The sequence below is a fragment of the Tyto alba genome, unplaced genomic scaffold (assembly GCF_018691265.1).
Source record: "Tyto alba isolate M040663 unplaced genomic scaffold, T.alba_DEE_v4.0 Super-Scaffold_42, whole genome shotgun sequence".
In the NCBI taxonomy this organism is placed as follows: Eukaryota; Metazoa; Chordata; class Aves; order Strigiformes; family Tytonidae; genus Tyto; species Tyto alba.
The window spans coordinates 41,234,673-41,255,529 of record NW_024881318.1 but is presented as its reverse complement, the minus strand read 5'-3'; the positions used below and the strand labels follow the sequence as shown (position 1 = coordinate 41,255,529).

Below are 20,857 nucleotides of genomic sequence, written 5' to 3'. Positions count from 1 at the left end.
TAACAGCTGGATTTTGATCTGTACTGATAGCTATGCAAAAATAAGGACCCAGTTAAAAACATCCTACCTTTCAGCAGGTCTGTGGAAGATTTTGACAATACTTCTTTAGGACTTTCCATCATATTGATCAGCCAGTCAATAAACTAAAGATTGAAATATAAAGGAAAATCTGAATTAAAAGAGCCTCTGTATCAGAACACCAAAAATTCCTTTCCATGTGACACGCAACATCCGATTGCTGCTAAACTCTTAGTTATCTAATCAGAGGGAGTGGCCAATCTAGCCCAAACTATCCAAACACCTTAGTGTACATCTCACTGTCAGTGCACTTTCTCCTACAGCTGGATCTGAAACTCCCTTTGTTTCTTCTCATTACCTCAGCAATAATTCTTTATAACGAAGAAGGCACAGTAAATAGTTTCCCTCTGTCTTGACTGTTCATGCCTTTATGTTATTAATACGATCCTTTCTTATTGGTCTCTTGTCCAAACATTTTACTGCAAATCCCTCAGAACTCTTACTGCCTTTGTCCCTCTTTTGACCTCTCTCATTTTTCATTGTTTTTTCTGGTAGCACAGGATGCCTGGAGGACAATGTGGCATTTCAAACTTATCAGGATGATTTTCAGGGCATAGTATCAAACCCTTCCCTAAAGCCCAATTAGGCACTTGCATATTAACAACCCACTCCTGCATTCCCCCCACATTCTGAATTCTAAGTTCAGCAGTAACTCTGAGTACAGGAGTGTATAGGAGCCAGTCTTTAATGGATTCTGGTTTGCACAAAACGGCTAACTATTAATCTCTAAGTTTATAATAATATTTCCACATATCTCAGCCACAAGCAATCTACAGTAGCCTTGCCAAATGAGGCACAATTTCCCGCAATTATTTTCAACTTACACTTAAAAACAAATGGCACACGCTACAAACTGCACGGAAGATCTGATTGCCCTAAATTACCACTGAAGTGATGTCCAGCTGCACCAACTGCAAGAGGATGTGTCTTTCAGTGTTTAAAAGACTGACTTGCTACCAGCAGCTGCCAACTATCCTCTCCCATCTGTACCCTCCTAAGAGTTTGACTCCCAACACTGGAATGTTTTTGTTCTTCACAACTCTTGCATTTTACTTAAAAAACTACATTTGATCTTTTGAGATGTCATATCTGATTGCAAATAAAGAAAACCAAGATGACTAGTGAGATGCAATAGATATAGAGGAAATAACTGCTCCACCTAAGTAAGACTTGAGCTGACTACAAATATAGGGTGCTTTCTGACTACATGCAATTTTACCTTCTGTGTGTGTTCTTTCCAAGGTTCTTTAGCCAGCAAAAGGGAAATGCTGCTTGGAAGGAGAGTCAGAGTCTCTTGTACAGCAAGCTTGTCAGTGGGGTGCTTGCCAATGTGATCCTCAGATAATTCTGGTAATATTGTTTGGTGCTTCCACTGCGACCACTTAGCACTGAGGCCAAGCAGTAGTGGTGCACCATGGTCAGCCCAGGTCACCACAGAAGCTGCGAAGAGCCACAGGAAGAAATCTATGCACTGAACAGGAAAGAGGCAAAAATACACTTTATTAAATTAATAATAAAGAAGGGGGAAAATAAAACAATAGAAAAAATCCAAACCAAAACCCCAAATGGTGGCTTGCTCTTCAAAACAATCAAATTCAGCCAACATTCAAAATGCAAGAACTAAAAAGTTCTTATTCTTTCACACTTTGAAGCAGCATAAGCCTTTTTCTAAACTCCTAATCAAACTGAAATGTCTTCAGAAAGAAATGCAAAACCACACTCTTCTAAAATCAACCTTTAGATTAACGCTGATCCACATTTCATTTCAAATGGGCAAACAACTTCTTTACAGCAAGCTGACTGTTGTGGTAAATTGGTGATGGTCACCCCTGTGGTGCTACAAATGGTTGGGAAATATTGCAGCAATGTAATGAATGTATTTCTGATCTAAGCAGTAGCTTATTTTATGTCCTCAACGGGAAGCCTTAAACAGCTGAACAGATGTAACAATGAACAATATTACTTCCCTAACACTGTCCGAGCCCTCTTAGAAACAGCATCTGGACAGTTTTGACCACCTACTTAGACAGTTCTACTGGTGAAATCAAATTTCTCCTTTAATTGTTCTAAATACAGTAAATTTGAAGCAGTGATTTCCTTAAGTTGCCTTTAGCTTCCATCATAATTTATGTCATGGTTGTTTTAAAGTAAGAATTTTAAATACACATATATTCACAAAAATTGAAAATAATTTCTCTGTGGAAGTAAGATGACAATCTTCTAAAATATAGAAGCATAGCAAATAATACTTATTGCTGAGGAAGAATGTGAAACACATCAAAACCTCCTTTTTTTCCTGAAAGTTGCAAAGTATTTTCACAGCATATACCTCTTTAAGATCAACATTTTGTAAGGATGTTGACTTGTATGCTAAATTTCTGATGTATCCCATCAGGTCTAGCAGCCAGTCCACTCTTTTCAGCACTCCTAAAAGAAGAACAAGAACACAGACTTACAGAGAACACTAGAATGCACCATTTTTAATTAAAAAGCAAGCATAGGGAATCACTACAGCAACAAAGCACTGACTGTGGAAGAATAACCATCACCAATACCACTATCACATTTGATTCATGGTTGTCACTGACAGAAGGCATATGGGCACTTAAACAGTACAAAAACTTTGCTCAGAATGCAGGCCACACACTCAACACACAGAAAAAGGATTGCTGAGTGAGAATTATTTTGCATAATGGAAACCTGCAGGTCTCACCAACCAAGTCTGCACACGACTGCTACAGAATCCTAAAGCCTCCCTGAAGTTTTTGACCCAGTACTTCATCTAAGTTGAGCACTGCTATCACTGTACTTTGACCAAGAATGTAGGGAATGCTGAAAAGATCCTCCTACAATGCAGAGAGGATCAGTAAAATACAGTCAAGGTATGCAAATAAAATCAGCCCTCAACACAAGGATGGAACATATTTAATTGATTCAGATTCTGCTGTGCAAAGTCCATTCCACATCCTACAAACTAATAACTCACCCTCAAGACCATGTCACTTCACAGACTACCATTTCCTTGTACTCTTTATATGTGGCCCCTCCTTTATGCTTCTTCCTGTGGCCTCACTTCACTCATTCAAAACTCACTACTGCTTGAAGTTCTTCAACCATTGCTGACAGCTAAGCCACCTAGCAATATAATGCTCTGAAGTTGTTCTGTGAACACAGGCAGCTAAAGATCCTTCTGCAATGAAAATGAGGAGACCTCATTCTTGCCTCCCTCTGTTATTGCTTCTTCCTCCTTGTCCAGGTTTGAGCCCAGAGGGCAACTGAACACTATCCAGCTGTTCACTCACCCCTTCCTCTCTCAGGAATGGGAAGAAGAAAATAAGCACAATGGCTCAGGGGTGGCTCACCCATTATGGTCAGGTGCAAAAGACAGACTCGTTAGGGGAAGAAAATAAAAGATCACTTTAATTCAAATGCTAACAAAGACAACACTTAACAGACAAAGTGGGACAGTGAGAAGCCCACCACATCCAAAAGAACCACCTCTCCCCACCCTTCTCTTCTTGCCCCGTTCAGCTCTGCTCCTGATCTTTCCACCTCCTCCCTCAGTGGCACAGAGGGCAGGGGATGTGGGTTAATTTAGCTCACTGCTCCTTCCTGCTCAGAAGGTGGGGTGAATGCTTCACATTCCTCCCCTGCTCCATTGGGTGCCCCTCGCACTGGAGACAGTCCTCCATGAACCTTCTCTGGCATGAGTCCTCCCCATGGGATGCTGCTGTTCCCGTGCTGCTCCAATGTGGGTCACCCCTGTGTGTTGCAGTCCTCCCAGTGCCAAACTACAACAGTGGGGGCCACTTCTCCCCTCAGAGTCCCAGCTTCCTTTAATTGCAGCTGCTTGTCCTGCTGTGGGCTCCTCCACAGGCTTCAGGTCAGCCCTCTGCTGCACTGTGGACCTCAACAGGTGGCAGGGGGGCAGCCCTGCCATCTCACCATGGGATACAGAGGTCTGTGCTCCAGTGCAACTCCCCCACTTCCTTCTCATTCCTTCCAATGACCTGGGTCTTTGTCCTTCTTGTAACTCCTTAACATAATTCCCAATCCTCACTCCTGTTTCCCCTCTTAAATATGTTATTGCAGAGGCATGGCCACTGTCGCTGATTGGTTTGGCCCTGGCTGGAGGCAGGTCCAACTTGAAGCCAGGGGAACTTCAAGAAGCTTCTCACAGGGGCCATCACTGTAGCCCCCTCCCCCACTACCAAAAAAACACACCACAGAAACACAGCACACTTCTTTATCTTCCTGTGTGATTCTGCTAATACTCTTGCATCAGCTCCAGTGCTTTATCAGACCTTAGCTGAACCAGCCCAACTCATTAACACACCAGATCATTATCTGGTATGATTATGAAGAGGTGGAAGGGCAATTTGTTTCCTATGGTGACTCAATGCAGGGAGTTCAGAAAAGCAAACTATGTCCTTGGTTCAGTCAGACTCATAGGAACACGCCTCTACCTACTGTGTCACACACCAGTAAGTCAGATACTACATCTGAAGGTTAGCAGAGTTGCACTGTTACTGGTCTCTGACGTGCTATGTAACATTTCTAACACTAACTTACACTGAAAGTCTAAAAAGACTAGGAGACATAGATCTAGTCAAAACTCTGGTCTGCAAACCATCTGGCTGAGACAAAAGACTTGTAGCTGATCCACAGAAACAAAGAATATGAGAAAAACATAAAAGCAATGTTTGATACATGTATTTGAAGAGCAGAACGATTCTAAGGTTGAGTAGTTTCTAATATGGAGAAATTTGGAAACACTTGGGTTAAACCGTCTTAAGAATGTTGACATCTGTTGATTTTATTGTTGACTTTTCGAGTCTGACCTTACCTGTGTTTTCATGGCTTACAATACGAGCATGATAGAAACTGTGCAAGAGCATCCATAAAATATTTTCTTTCTGGTGATATTGTGCAACAGTATCAATCACGGCCCTCAAGTTCATCATAGGCAATCTGCCTTGAGAAATTAGATACACTTTTGTGAACGTAGCCTTCTCTATATTGTCCTGTAAACACAATAAAAAAATGTTAAATTAAAATGTACCTTTTCTGTGTGAACATAAGATCCTGAATTTCTCTTTATAAAAAAAGGGGTGAAATTCTATGATTACCTAACAGGCTCATTCTTCTTCAATACAGATTACATATACATATTACTTTAATCTTACATGTGAATAAACAGTCTAGCAAAATGCAACTCAGTACAGTTTGACCATTTTCATACTGCTTCAGATTTCACATTCCTCTTTAAATTGAAATGAACCAGCTTGACAGTTCTGGAGACTCAAGTCTTCTTGCAAGACAGATTCACTGCAGTGACAGAGGTTTTCTTAAATGGTGTTTTCCAGTGTGGAAATAAGAACTCAAAGATATAAGGAAATGGCAGTTCAGCTGCCCTAACCTATTCAAATACTTGACTCTCTAGTGAATCTGCCAGTAAACAGAAGAACATGGTTTCATGTCATGGATGTTTGTTTATAACAACCTGACCTGAAACCATCAAGTCCTTCCACCAGGTCATTTCCTTAGCATTTCAGCTGCTAAGAATTCTGCTGCCAATTGATTCCACTGATCATCTAGATGCTGAAAGCTTTTTTATTCTGTTGCCATCCTTAGCCAATCTTATCCATCAGGAAACATTCTGAGTGTGAATCCAAATATAGCATGTTAAGTCAACCATGAAAGATTGTTCAGTCAACGTTTTTCGTATTTTAAACAGAAGCAAGGATCCACCAGTTCAAAGCAAGGATCCACCAGTTCAAGCACAGCTAGTCACTGGGATGCATTTACAGTCTGTTTCAAGTAGGCAGTTACATTAACCAAAGAGGAGTAATGATCTGTTGTTAGCACCATTCGTCTGGGATCCAGAATATCTAATACCATTCCTGTTCTGCTAATAGAGAACGGTGAACTTGAATGCCTGAACTTGACCAAGTTATTTAGACTCTCCAGTTCAAATCTCCATGTGAAATGAGTAGTATTTCAGTCGCCTTGAGAAAGTTTTGGGTATGGGCTCTTATCACTTTTGTTTTCTCTGCTACCTGCAAATTAGAGCCAGAACACTCTTGCATAGCAGATAAAACAATCAATGCTCCCAATGAGTTAAAACACTATGGTGACAAGAAAAATGGTAAGGCATGCTTGTTTCACATGATTTGGTGATAAAAGACCAGGAATAAAACATCATTACCTTAGAGATCTGGATAATGCGATCAATCTCTGAATCAATCATTTCTGAGAGACATTTTGCTACATCAATATACATCTCCAGTTCACCTCTCTGGAAACAGAAAAGTAAATGCATGTTTAGATATTCCAGGTTTCTTTACCATTAAAATTTGTGAGTTCAGGAACTTCATGTTAATGATCCTGATGAATATCTGATCTAGTCTCTAGCTTCATTTTATTAATTTTATTTTAGAAATTCTATATTTGCTGGGGACTTCGGACTTCACTGTACTTAATTATTAAGGAATAACGGTATCTGAAAACTTTCAAATAGTTCATTTTATTTTAATGGAAAAGTGCCCTTCCTTGAAGATATCTTCTGTAGCTTGACAGTTTGTTTAAGACATTGTGAAAAGCTGAATCCCCTGTGGGGAAAAAAAAAAACCTTCTGATTATTCTATGCTTCCATTTCAATAACATTTATTTCAGTACTAATACGGTATTTTTCCATTACCAAATCATTTAAGACGGAAAAGTATACATTAAATTGATTTCACAACTTAGTCATATTGTAAAGAATATCTGAAAGTAACTTAATTGAAATTATGCGGGCATCTTAACTACTATCATTAAAAATTTTACATCTACATCATGTTTCAAATCTGATTGGTCAGTGCAAAAAGATGGGACTTCGTATTAGAAAAAAAATCCAGTTATAATAGTTCATACACCTCATACTTATTCCCTACCTGAACCTCATTTGGTAGAAGCTCAAATATTTTCTCCACAGCCTGGCACAGAAAGCTCCAGCAATGCAGGGCAGGGTTTGGAAGTTGCATTGCTTGCATGAGCCCTTGTAAAACACACTGGCAAAGTACTGGGTTTTTTGTGTGGTTCTTCACTTCAAACTGTTGTATCAGAAACTCTTCTGTAAAAGACTGTAGTTTGTCTTCTGTAACATGTTTCATCCACAGGGACAGGGATGTGGAAAGGTATTTCTGGGTTTTTATCTGAAAGGCAAAAACTTTTGTATAGTTTCAGATTCTAGCTCTTCACTGACCTTCAACTATTGCTATAAAGGATGAAATAATAAAAAAGGGGCTCAAACACCACTTCAAAAAAGCACTCAAAGTCATAAATACTTCTCAATTCTTCTTCCCTCTTCTGATGAAGTTGTTTGTATTAAAAAGAGTTCAAACATGTCAATATTCTAGTTTCCTTAAACATTTAGGAACTTTCTTTCAATGAACTCTAGATATCATGTCTCTGTATTGGCAGAACAATTGTGATTTTACTACATAGTGCCCACTGCATTCTTACATAAAGCATACAGACTGACTAGACAGCCAATGACTGAAGTATGGTACTACTAGTGACATTAATATTGCTAGCTAGTGAGGAATGAATAATTACCTTGAAGGAATCCAAAGTGTACCCACCCTGTGGCTGAGCTCATTTTGTGACCTCAAATCCCCACTGCAGTGAGAAACAGGTATTCTGAAATAAAATCCTTCTTTTTTGGGTGTCTTACCAATTATGTATCTTAAAACTGCCACCAAGTGTTTGTATATCTGTGAAAACTAGTGAGTTAAAATTCCAAGATAAAATTACCCCTTGAAAAACTGGAAAAGATCAAAGAGATCCACAACTGTTTTTCTCAGAATTGTCATTAACCTGCTCCTCAACTTGTATAAACTGACAGAACTGCACAGTCAAGTGCACTGTGGGATTCAGGGAGTTTTACATACTGTATCATGGAGTCCATGTTGTACCTCTGTGACAAGAACTGAACTGCAGTGGAGGATAAGCTCAAATTTGATTATACTTTACGTGAGTCTACTGACTATCTAGAGAATAAAGGCAAGGTTTTCAGGTAGTAAAATGCTTTACTAGATCAAGAAACACTGCTGGAAGAAGCAGGCAAGCTTTTGGACTGGCAGGTTATACTTAGTTTCCTAAGACTACCAGCTGGTATAATAAAAGATACTTTTTCTCCCTATGTGCCATGCCTTCTTACACCTCTAGGTCATCAGAACTATAGCATGAAATAAGAGGGACCAAAAAGGTCTTAAGCAATCTGTGTAGCAGATCTTAAGTCTGCCTTGAATGTCAAGGTCTCAGAATAGCCTTTCTCCCAATATAAATATTTGCTAAACAGTATTTCTGCAGAATTCTGAACCCAGTAATCCTTTTGTGATGAGACATCCTGATCATCATCACTGTGGAATCTTATAGGAAAGATGTGCTGAGGTCCCACAGATTTTCTGACATACATACACTGAGACTGTAGAAAAGAGGAGGTACCACCCACATCCCCAAAAGCATTGCTGCAGTTTGAGACGACTGGGCCTGTGTCACAGCCAGTTGAAGGCAGAGATGTTTTACCTCATCACCTAAACCAGAAGAAAACAAATAGAAGTTATGAAGAAATTATTTTCATTTTAAATTTGTTCTCAACTCATAAAATAAGAGGGTTCTTTTTCTACTAGAGCACTATATTAAAATGTGCTTTTCTAGAGATGCTGCATAAAGCTTTTAACATGTACATGTTAGAAGTCTCCTCCTCCCATTCATGCACTTTCAGCAAGAACTTGGGATTTGTCCAAGTTCATTTTAATTCACTCAAGAAGAAAAATGTGGGAATGATAAGAAAAGTAAGAATTAAAAAACTTTCCAATTAAAGAGAAGATTTAATCTACTGAAGGATAAATGAGTTAATATTCCTTCCTTCTAAATGTAAAATTAATTAGCATTTCTTCACATATGTCTACTGTTCCATGTACCCCATATTCATATAATATGTCACAGAACAGAGGTCAGTCACTGTTACTACTGTGGGTGCTTGGTTGTAGCATTCTCCAGGTTAACATGTGGAAAAACCTTACTGTGCAAAGAAGTTATAAAGGCTAAGGAATCCTTACTGTTTTTCGTTTAAAGTCCCCTTAATGACTGTTACAGCCTGTTTCTTAATAGAAAAACTAGTCATAAATATGTTGAAGAGGTACTCTGAGCAATGGCATGGCTTCCATATAGTTCACGATTGCTACAGCAACGAAAGGACAAACAGTTTAAATATTATACTAATATTTGACCCATTAGACAGAAGATACATTACTGTTAAATGTCAGCATAAAATTTAAACTGGTGTTTTTCAAGTTAAAATGTTTTCTCAGTAATGAAAGTGGCAAAATACATACCATGACTTTTATGAAGTTATCATTAGTGCATGAATAAAGCAAATATTTAAGAGTCTACTATCAGGCTCTTGTAAATAAAACATCTTGTATGAGAAGTTATTTGCAGAACTTGGAAAGGGTGAAATTGTAACAAGATACTTTGGTAACCAATTCAAAAATTCTCTCTCACTACCTTGGACTGCTAAGACACAGATTATGATTTGCCTGTGACTGTTTACTTCAGAGCTCTACTGAATAACGAACAGGTATCACTTCAATCATGTTATATGGTTTACTGCTCATCAGTAAGTGCAATAAACCAATCAACCTTGTAAGATGGGAAAGCAATCTGTTGTCTTCAATAGGTTTACAGATAAACAGATATTCAGAGTAGAGTTTATGAAACATTTAAGGTTCATAAAAACACTCATGAATTCTCTGACATGAATAAGTGACCTACAGAACTAAGCATGTAATCTAGCTTTTATAAAAATATTCATGATACAGCTGTTCCTGGAAAAAGTGTGTTAAGAGTGACACATTCATAGGTGGACTGTTAGGTTATAATACATCTGGTCTGCGTTATACTTTCTAGCACAACATGAATATTGCTCATCAGCAGACAGCAAGACCTGCGTGTATAAATCTAGCGAAGGGTGAGCAACTTTCACAACACTAGAGGGACAGTCAAGAGAAATTGTGTATAAAAATGTAGACTATGACGCTGTCTGAAGTCAATAAAATCATAGCCACAAAACTAATGTACTGCTTCCTCTGGTATTCCCCTGCTTTACAAAAGTAAGACTCCTAAGTGAAAAACAGGAATAAAAAAATCCCCCATACATTTAAAAAGTTTCAGCTAACAAGTTTCAGTTATTCATAAGGTTGCACATAAATTTGCATCAGCATAGACTATGGAGCTCAGTGTAGTAAATTCTTTCACTTATTCTTACAAAAGACACAACAATCAATTGCAAGAAACCCAAGTAAAACAGAAGTTGCAGCTCAAGTCTAAGCAAATATGTTTAATATGTAGTCAAATCTTTCTGTATCGAGGAAGTAGTTTTTCCTTATAGGACAGTTCCATGATTTCTAGTGCTTATACAAGCACTCTGTATAAGTTAAATGAACACCAGAAATAAGTAAGAACAATCTTCCATATTCTGGGCTCTGCAACGCATCAATTTAAACACAACAGAACTTGTCCAATCCAACTGTAAAACAATCTGCAAGGTCAGTAATAACAGTTAGATCAATCTGGAGAAACAAAACTCAATGAAATCAAACAGGGGAAAACAGAACTTTGCACAGTAGTATGGGGTTTTTTGAGGAAATGAGTTTGAAACACTTTTATCAACCAAAACAGGCACTGACAGATATCCTGAGTAGAAAAGCATTATACAAGCTGTCCAACACAATACTTTAGGATCAAAGCTACTCTCCAGCACGAAAAAAATATGCTCTTAGAAGCTATGACAAAATCAGGATTATGATGGAAAAAAGGGATACGCTTTTCTGTCACCCTGTGTAATTTAGTAGAAAGTATATTTCAGACTAGTGATAGATACAGAGCAGTTCAAACTTGTGATAAAGCTGCCTGCAGCCTCTGAAACAGGCACTGGACCAGAATTTATTGGGTACTGAAAATAAGATACAATTAGTTGAGTTTCATGATGGGGTGTTCTTACTGTAAATAGTTCAAATCAGAAATTCAGTCCAATTTCATCAATGTTTTAGGGAACTTCCATTACTGCTCCAAACCTCTCAGCTCTGATCTTCTCTAGTCTCAGGAAGTGTGAGTTAAAACAGTGTCCACATGGCAATCACAAATATATGCTTTCAAACATCAAAAATTTTGTCTTGAAAGCAAATGCTTCAATCCCTGCAATAACTTCAAGCCCTGAAGTGGGCTCTAAAATTTGTGAAAGCCATGTTGGTAAAGAAATCTCGTGACATGTACAAAGGAGTTAACAGAAAACCATTAATCTTACCGAAGTTTAGCCTCATCAAAGGAGAAAGAATGGATGCCCAGTTCACAGGTGGATACTGATGGCTTTCTCCAACTACTGCAATGGGTGCCAGTGCTACTTTCACTAGCTCAGCTGGGACAGATTCAGGGCCTACAATAGAAGATTCAATCAAGAGTCTGAATTTCATACAAACACATTGGGCTAAACAGTTCAGGAAAAAAAATGTGAACACTGCACTGAAGACCAATCTGTAGTGAAGAACTGAAAAGCATTACAAAATCTATGTTATTTCTTTCTGTACCTGAGAATTAGCTATTTCTTGTTTGCAACCAACAGTTGTATTTTTAACACTAATGTCCTATCAAAAAAGTCTTTTTGCTACTGATAAATAGAAACTTTCTGGTCCCTTCTCATTAATCCCATTTATGAGTTAACTACAGATATTCCTCATCTAGTAGGGCAGTATTTTTGCATTTATTAGTAGAACAGCAAAGTTTTCTGACACTGTTTTCCTTCCCCATCCTGTAGGTGCAGGCCACCAAAACTGTCAGACAGGTGCTAACCTTTGCTACATACCGTATTACTTAAACACTGGGAGTTAACTCAGTGAAAGTCCTCCTGGAGGCAAGGCATGGGCAATTTTTACCTCCACTGGAAGCAAAGCCTGCTTCATAGGACAGCAGTGAGCTCACTTAGCTCCACACAGGAATAATCTCCTCTGTTTTATCTCCCGTGAGACTGTACTCCAAGACATTTCTTACTAGAACTCCTCATGTGAAAGCATACTTTCTTCAAGTTCCTTTGCATTTATCACACGTAGCAGTAAGCCATTTGAATACTACTCTGGTAGGGAGAAAGTCTTAACCCAGGATCACCGAAATAAGGGGCAGCACAAAGTTTGCCTGATGATGGAGTATTCCTGAGGATACATGCTAACACTTAAAGTAATTTGACCTTACTTCCCACAGGGAAGATCTATCATCTCACAGACACAGGGTGAAGGGGAAAGGGTTTAGAAAGTCATAAAAATTCAGTAGAGAAAACTAAAGCTCTAACTACACAATTCTACCTTATCTTTTAGATTGTTACTCAATTTTTTTGTTTAGTGATTAAATATCCCACATTAGTGAAGTTCAAATTAGTATTTAGAGAAGCTTTCTCAGAAAATAAAAGCAGGTTGTTAGTGTCACCTTTTACAGTCATAACAAATTTCCCAGAAGGATACTGTAGCTTGATCCCTTCTTACCTTTTTTTCCACTTTCAATGGCAAAGTCAATGGCTGCCCTGATAAAGCTGTTTTCAGGCAAGTAGCTAAAATCTGGAGGAACTGTGAAGATAAAAATACTGTTTACATACTAAAACATGTCAGCAGAAATTATTACCTCCAGTTCCCATGTAAATTCAAAGGCCAAACTGAGCTATGTTTGAGCTAACTAATTCCGCAGGTGACTCAAAGCATTTAGACCACAACATTATTCATAGATGCACTGACCTTTCTGCTTTTAAAGCAAGCTTAACAACTGTGTTGGTGAGAGGTGCCAGGTCTGAAAAAACAAATTAATTGATCATCTGAAAAGCTAGGGATAAGAACTTCCTTAAAACGTTATCAGCCACTGCAAGTCAGGCTTCAAAAGGGAGACCTTCAAAAGCTTGGTAAGTTTAATACAACGGAGACATTCCATATCTATCTAACTTCAGGTACATGTGCCAAGTTTATACAAAAGTAGAAACTCTGAGAATCTTTTTTCTGTAATGAGGAAGTTTATCTACACTTCATATTATTGGTTTCCAATCTGGGTCACACTGAGGTGAACATCTTCCACTTTATTAGTTCCCTCCTGTTACTGGTATTTCATCAGTGGTGTAATCCTACCTGTATTTTACCAACAAATATTGAAACACCACCAGAAGGGAATGATGTATTGACATAATATGAATTTCTATGCTAACTGCTACACTGACAGGGCACAGAACACTAGCTTTTGACTTCATCTAACCACAGATTTCTAGAAAAATACTTTTGAAAAGTCAGCTTACTCCTCTTGTTATGTTGTGCTGGCTTTTTAGACAGTGGGAAGTGCTAGAACAAAGAGTAGATTAATCAGTTCTCAGGACATGGAGTGGATAATGTAGATGCCAATCACGTTGCTATATGCAGTGTAAAAATTCTTTACAATTTGCTTTATAAAAGTATAAAGTCAGAAGCAATATACAAGTTTGACCAGAACAACTCAGAATCATACCTTGATACTGCAAGTAAAAGCAGATGGGAAGGATCCTATTCAGCACACTGATTCCTGCGTGTTCTAGCCTTCAGGTCTGGCACACAGGACCATGAAGTCTCTGATTCAAAGGCTGTCATGTCATTTAACGGGGCTGCAATGTCTAGTTTGCATTGTCTAATGTGTCCCTGGCTGCCTTTTTAGCTAGGTGCTACTTTCAGATATTCTTTAGGCAGCAATAATAAAGCATCTTACCAGGTGCCCTCTTGTGGGTAGAAGACAAACAGGACATATGGAGGCGTCCCAAAAGTACTGCTGCATTTGTCTGAAGGCCAATCTGCCCCGAAAAACTGATTATCTGTTGAGACAATAAACCACTAGTTAAAACAAATTTCCCTATGTTGCCTCATTCAAACTGGACACAGACATTATGTAGTTTCTTTAAATAGATTTGGCCTGTTTGTGCAAGGTGTCACAGTACCCTAGTGCATTATCCAACGCAGGAAACAGTGCCTACCTTCTTACCTGTGTAAGGGTTCTGATGACTTCATTCAGCTTACTTCGAAACTGGGAAGACTGAATGCTCTCCGATTTCAGCTGCCAGAGAAAAGAAAAAACAATAATGTGAATCTTATAAAGGAAAAAAAAAAGAAACAACAAAACAGAGAACAGGTTCTGAAAAGGCAGGTTACATTTGCACATATGGGGGGAGTGGAGGAGAAAAGGAGAAATCCTACATGACTGTAAACTCTTCTCGAGTGGCACTGAACAGGGGCTATATGATGGGAAAATGAAACAAACTCCATTTTACACATTGTGATTCTAACCTGCTTGGTTCATATCCAACATGACTCACTACTGCATAAACAGGATGTGCTGGTATATAACCACTGTTGTAACGATGCAGACAATGTCATTCCATTTTGCCTTTTAGCCAAATTTCTAAAAGAGATAAAGGTACCATTTGCTTGTTGTTCTCACCTGTATCATGCCCCCTTCAGAGCCCACCAGTGCAACCAGCCCATTGACAGCAGCCAGACGCTGCATTGTGGGAGAACCCTGAAAACGTAATTCAGGGTCAGTCAATGCAGTTACACAACACTACTGTAGGACAAAACACTCATTTCTTCCAACTTAAAAACCATGACTGCTACCACCTGTACACCTCTCATCCCCAAAGCCTGTTCAGGTTAGACTTCAGCATGCTGGACAATTATTCATCCCTCTCTTGATAAACAAAGGCTCTATATACAGCTTCCCCCCTCCCTCCCCTCAGTCTGAAATCAATATGTATTTCTCCCTGACATATCACTTTCTTCTAGCACAGCCTGTGTTCCACAAAATACACCAGTGTAATTCAACTCTGAAGCACTGTTTCTTTATTAATACTTACATTCAGCTGCAATCTTAATGCCTAAGTTTAGAGTTTGATTTCAAACACATGATTTTTGTTACAATGATATAAATTAAAATTATTGTAACAACCAAGACACTATAATCACCATCCTGTTAGCCTAATTTTGATAAGTAGCATCTAATTTAACAAGGCTTCTTCATATAATAACCTAAATTTGATCCTTGGATATTGTTCCAAATTAGTAACAATGTCTAAATTGAAATCTCACTGAGATAAGCATCTCCCATAAATCATCTAAGCAGAAGAGAAACAGAGGTCTTGTTTTTCTTAGCCAACAACCCAAATTTTTGTTTCCAAATATCAATCAAACAGCATGTTCATATAGTCCTAACTTTTCCTAGCATGATTCCTGCAGAAGCAAGGAAAACTATGTCCCTACTGTTCATTTAAAATCACACCACCACCACCACTCCTGGCAAAAGCCAGCATATGAATTCAAACTCTTTACCTCTGCAAGCACAACTTTTATCCAGGCTGGCATTAATCTGTTACTCAGGTCTACAGCTTTCCCATGACCACAAGCTGACAATCCATGTACTATTGTACCTAGAGCTAAAGCAAATCCGGGGGTCTGTAAGGTGAAAAAGACACATTAAAAAACAGATCTTCCAAAGGATTCTGTATACTTTTTAATATTTATTATTGAAACATTACTTAAGTATATATTATTTCCCAATAATTAGAAGTAATGTCTTTATCTAAAATACTGGATGCTTTCTTATTGGAAGTATTTTTCTTGTGTCAAGTGACATAGGAGTTTCTGAGATTAAATGCTAATCTTTGGCACACAGATTGATCTGGAGCCTTTATTTTAGAGCAGACTTTCTGATACAAAAATAAAAAGCTGTAGCAAAGACAGTTTGTTTTGACTTCATACTTTCCAGATAAACATTCCAAACAATTGGTTAAATAGCAGACTTTGATTCAAAATGTTTGCCTTTTTTTTTTTTTCCCCCCCTTTTTTTCTGTCAAGCATTTAACAAAATGGAACATGAACCAAAATATGGAGATTATTTTTGGCATTTTTAGAGTGCAACTCTAGGATGCTAGGGATGAAACAGACACCTGAAGGCAGCTGTGGTTGTGGTTATGATGCACTGTCTGGAGGCTAACAGAAAGTCAAAATTCAGAAGAACACAGTAGATGTATTTTCCTACCAAGAAAAAGAATCTAAAGAAACATGTTATAAAAGAGACAAAAATTGGCAGGATGCAGGGACTAAAGACATGAAGAACTCAGAAATACTGATTTCCCTTCTAAATGTAATCAAACATACAAAATATGTTTTTATCTCACTGTGTGATAATTGCTGTACACGTGTAGACAATGCATCAGTGGAACAAGTGGTAGTCTTGGTAACTGCATGGTATGCACAACACATTCAACATTAGTTAATGCTGAAAGTAGACCAATAATAATTTTCCTGAAGTTCCAGTCTGGGTAAAGCAGTATCCAGTATTAGATAGATAAGAGAAAAACAGAACTGAAGCAAAGCCCAAACGTTGAATTATGACCTGCTGATTATTTTCCATTAAGGTCCGTAGCTTGTTCATGGCCTCCTCAGCCTCAGCTGCTTCTGTGATTCCAACGCTGAAAGAAGAGACACAAGAACAGGCCACAGAATAGGCAAGCACCTGAAAAAAAATTTATTTAATCTGTTAACCAGTGTCTGATCAAATTCACTGTGCACATGGAGCAATGTGCCAGCGTTATAAAAAAGTCATGACATTTTTAATTTATACTTTTAGATGTTTATTCCCTCTCTGAAAGATTCTTCATTGATGCTACCATTAAACAAATGCAACTAAAGCTTGGAAGTACTTCTGGTTTTATGTAGGTCAAACTCCAGATCTTTCACACAAATGGAGTTACTCTTCTCAACACAAGTGTCTGATCATTATTTATGCGTACATATAGAGCATGCTGTGATCCCATCAGGTCTACAAGCAGGTCCACAAGACCAGAAGAGGAGCATGTAGTAGAACTGTCTCCCACGCACAGTGCATGACACCAGCCTCATGTCCTTGAAGAAGGATTCACAAGTGTTACTCCTTTTCTGTTCTTCAGCCTTAAATGTGGTGAATAAGGAAATGAAGTCTAAACTTTCAACAAGGCAACCAACTGTATCAACTGTTTAACCCTCTTTGTACCAAAGCTAAGCAACAGAACACCACATGACTATAAGGGAAGTAGAAAGTTACAGGACAGAAAACAATTTGACTTGGAGCAAGTAATGCTTAGATTGCACCTCTTGCTGCAGCAGTCCAGTCACCTCTCAAGTACAAGATTATATCCCAGACATTTATAGCTCTGGAAGAGCCTCCTGTGCATCTTAAATATAGTAGCATTCATCCTAGGACGCAGGCCAGATTTTACTCATGTAATTATCTGTACAATTCCTTACAGAGATTTTAATTGGAAAGGGTAGGTTTTGCTTCTCATCCTGAACTATGTCATGATGTTAAACAGCTGCTGCCTTTCATCTCGGAAATTGCCCTATGGACCTCAGTTTAAGTGCAATAAAGCATTTTGAGATCTCTGGGGAGAGATAAATGATTTTTAGGTCATTTTAATGCCTGAACCATAAACTGAAAAAGGCCAATCCCCAACACATATGTACTGACAAAAAAAATTGAACTCCATAAAAGACCACCTTTAATAAAGAGCTTTCAGAGCAGTACCAAGAGGGGAAAGAGTATATGACTACCGATCTCCTAAATACCTTAGAAAAAACAGTTATACAACTCAGCTGTTCAGCTGCTACAGGCTTACACATCACATACAGGGTTGTGGGTTTTTTTGCAAAACACCTGTTTATTCTGATTCTTATTTTCTGTTGTAAAATCCTCCAATTTCATCAGTTTCCCTTCTCAAGTTTTACCTCAACAAGGTTATAGACTTAGCACATGGACCACATCAAAACTTATGGAACATATCTTGACAAAATCTGTCAGAGAAGCGGAAAAGCATTTTTGGTTATAGGCTTGACAAGCTGGTGAAGAGGGTTTTAAACAAAAGTTGCCCACAGAGGGGAACCTCAATCCATCCCACTCCTGCCAGCTTGATGACAGTACCAGCAATAGATGCCCAGAGCCTGGAGAGGGGTCACAGGTCAGCAGGAGAGCACTCAAAGAGCAGCACAAAGAAATTCCAGCCAGTAAGTCAGCTTCATAGGGGGCACAACTTAAATGCTTCTATGCAAATGCCCATTGCATGAGGAATAAACAAGAGGAGCTAGAGACATACGCATGCCTGCAGGGCTATGATTTTATTGGTATCACGGAGACATGGTGGGATGGCTCCTATGACTGGAGTGTTGGCATGGAAGGATACAGGCTTTTTAGGAAGGACAGACAGAAGAGATGAGAAGGGGGTGTCATCTTCTATGTCAGTGACCAGCTGGAGTGCAGGGAGTTCTGCCTAGGGATAGATGAGGAGCTGACCAAGAGCTTGTGGGTAAGGATTAAAGAGAGGGCAGTAAGAGGAGATGGTATAGTGGGGGTCTGCTACAGGCCACCCAACCAGGAAGACTGAGCGGACGAGGCCCTCTGTAAACAGCTAGGAGCAGCCACACATTCACAAGCCCTGGTCCTCATGCAGGACTTCAACCACCCCAGTATCTGTTGGAGGGACAACACAGCAGGGCATAAGCAACCCAGGAAGTTCCTGGAATGTGTTGATAACTTCCTTCTCCAGGTGATAGAGGAGCCAATGAGGAGAGGTGCTATGCTGGATCTTCTTGTTGCCAACAAGGAGAGTCTAGTGGATATTGAAGTTCAAGCGCAGTCTTGTCTGCAGGGGCCATGAAATGGTGGAGTTCAAGACCCTTAGGTGCAAGGAGGCACGCGCACAGGAGGCTTGCTACCCTGGACTTCCGAAGAAGGGGTCTGCTTGGCAGAGTAGCATGGGATAAAGCCCTGGAGGAAAGACGGGCTCAAGAAAGCTGGTTAATATTCAATGATCACCTTCTCCAAGCTCAGGAATGAAGCATCCCAAAAAAGACAGTCACATAAAAATGCAGAGAGGCCTGCACAGATGAACAAGGAGCTCCTGGACAAGCTCTAACACAAAAAGGAAGCCTCCATAAGGTGGAAGCAAGGACAGGTAGCCTGGGAGGGATACAGAGAAACTGTCTGAGCAGCCAACGATCAGGTTAGGAAGGCCAAAGCCCTGCTAGAATTAAATCTGATCAGGGACATCAAGGGTAACAAGAAAAGGTTCTGTAGGTACATTGGTGATAAGAGGAAGACTAGAGGAAAAGTGAGCCACATCCAGAAGGAAACAGGAGACCTGGTTACCTGGGATGTGGAGAAGGCTGAGGTACCCAATGATATTTTTGCCTCAGTCTTCACCAGCAAGTGCTCCAGCCACAGGGCCCAAGATGCAGAAGGCAAAAGTGGGGACTGGGACAATGAAGAACAGCTCACATGAGAACGGCTCAGGTTCAAGACCATCTAATGAACCTGAAGGTGCACAGGTCCATGGGACCTAATGAAATACATTTGTGGGTCCTGAGGAAGCTGGTGGATAAAGTGGCTAAGCTGCTATGCATCATACTTGAGAAGTTGTGACAATCCAGTGAAGTTCCTGCTTACTGGAAAAGGGGAAACATAACCCCCATTTTTAAAAATAGGAAAAAAAGACCTGGGGAACTACAGGCCAGCCAGTCTCACCTCTGTTCCTGGCAAGACCATGGAGCGAATCCTCCAAGAAACTATGCTAGGCTACATGAAAAATAAGGAAGTGACTGGTGACAGCCAACATGTCTTCACTAAGGGAAAATTGTGCCTGACAGTTTTAGTGGCCTTCAACAACAGGTTTACAGTACTGGTGAATAAGGGAAGAGCAACTGACATCATCTACCTAGACTTATACAAGTATTTGACAGTCCTGCACAACATCCTTGTCTCTAAATTGGAGAGACATGGATTTGACAGATGGACCACTTGGAGGATAAGGAACTGTCTGGATGGTTGCACTCAAAGAGCTGCTGTCAACAGCTCGATGTCCAAGTGGAGAGCAGTGATGAGTGGCATTTCTAAGGGGTCTGTACTGGGAACAGTGCTGTTTAACAACTTTGTTGGCAACATGAACAGTGGGATTGAGTGCACCCTCAGCAAGTTTGCCAACGACACCAAGCTGTGTGGTGTGGTCGACATGCTGCAGGGAAGGGTTGCCATCTGGAGGGATTTTAGCAGGCTTGAGAGGTGGGCCCATGCAAACCCCATGTAGTTCAACAAGGGCACATGGGCTGGGGAAATCCCAAGCACAAATACAGGCTGGCTGATGAGTAGATCAAGAGCAGCCCTGTGGAGAAGGACTTGGGGGTAGCAGTGGGTGGAAAAGTGACTATAAGCCAGCAATGTGTGCTTGCAGCCCAGAAAGCCAACCACATCCTGGGCTGCATCAAGAGAAATGTGGCCAGCAGGTTGAGGGAGGTGATTCTCCCCCTCTACTCCACTCTGATGAGACCCCACCTGGAGTGCTGTGTCCAGCTCTGTGACCGCCAATGTTAGAAGGACATAGACTTGCTCAAGAAGGTCCAGAGAAGGACCACAAAGACAATCAGGGAGCTGGAGCATCCCCCTTATGAGGACAGGCAGAGAGAGTTGGGGTTGTTTAGCCTAGAGAAGTGAAGGCTCCAGGGAGACCTTATAGCGGCCTTCTGGGACTTAAACGGCGCCTCCAGGAAAGATGGTGAGAGACTGTTTATCAGGGGGTTGCAGTGATAGGACAAAGTGTAGTGGTTTTAAAGTGAAAGAGGGTACATTCAGATTAGATATACGGAAGAAATTCTTTCCTCTGAGG

At 39.8% G+C, this 20,857-nt stretch overlaps 1 protein-coding gene across 6 annotated transcripts in view; it reads right to left on the bottom strand.

Moving 5' to 3' along the window:
• The window catches only part of FOCAD (focadhesin), a 134,268-nt gene that overhangs the window by 626 nt on the left and 112,785 nt on the right, over nt 1-20,857 (bottom strand). For 4 of the 6 annotated variants that reach the window (XM_042804595.1, XM_042804598.1, XM_042804597.1 and 1 more), the window contains 14 exons: nt 16,564-16,683; nt 15,498-15,620; nt 14,614-14,691; nt 14,158-14,229; nt 13,888-13,990; nt 12,657-12,737; nt 11,432-11,560; nt 8,542-8,657; nt 7,014-7,274; nt 6,287-6,376; nt 4,925-5,102; nt 2,408-2,505; nt 1,298-1,549; nt 68-143 (listed from right to left, as the gene is read on the bottom strand). In XM_042804595.1, the coding sequence (XP_042660529.1) occupies nt 68-143; nt 1,298-1,549; nt 2,408-2,505; nt 4,925-5,102; nt 6,287-6,376; nt 7,014-7,274; nt 8,542-8,657; nt 11,432-11,560; nt 12,657-12,737; nt 13,888-13,990; nt 14,158-14,229; nt 14,614-14,691; nt 15,498-15,620; nt 16,564-16,683 (1,777 nt within the window). The remainder of the gene's footprint in view (nt 1-67; nt 144-1,297; nt 1,550-2,407; nt 2,506-4,924; nt 5,103-6,286; nt 6,377-7,013; nt 7,275-8,541; nt 8,658-11,431; nt 11,561-12,656; nt 12,738-13,887; nt 13,991-14,157; nt 14,230-14,613; nt 14,692-15,497; nt 15,621-16,563; nt 16,684-20,857) is intronic. The other 2 variants (XM_042804599.1, XM_042804600.1) reach the window with 2 other exon arrangements.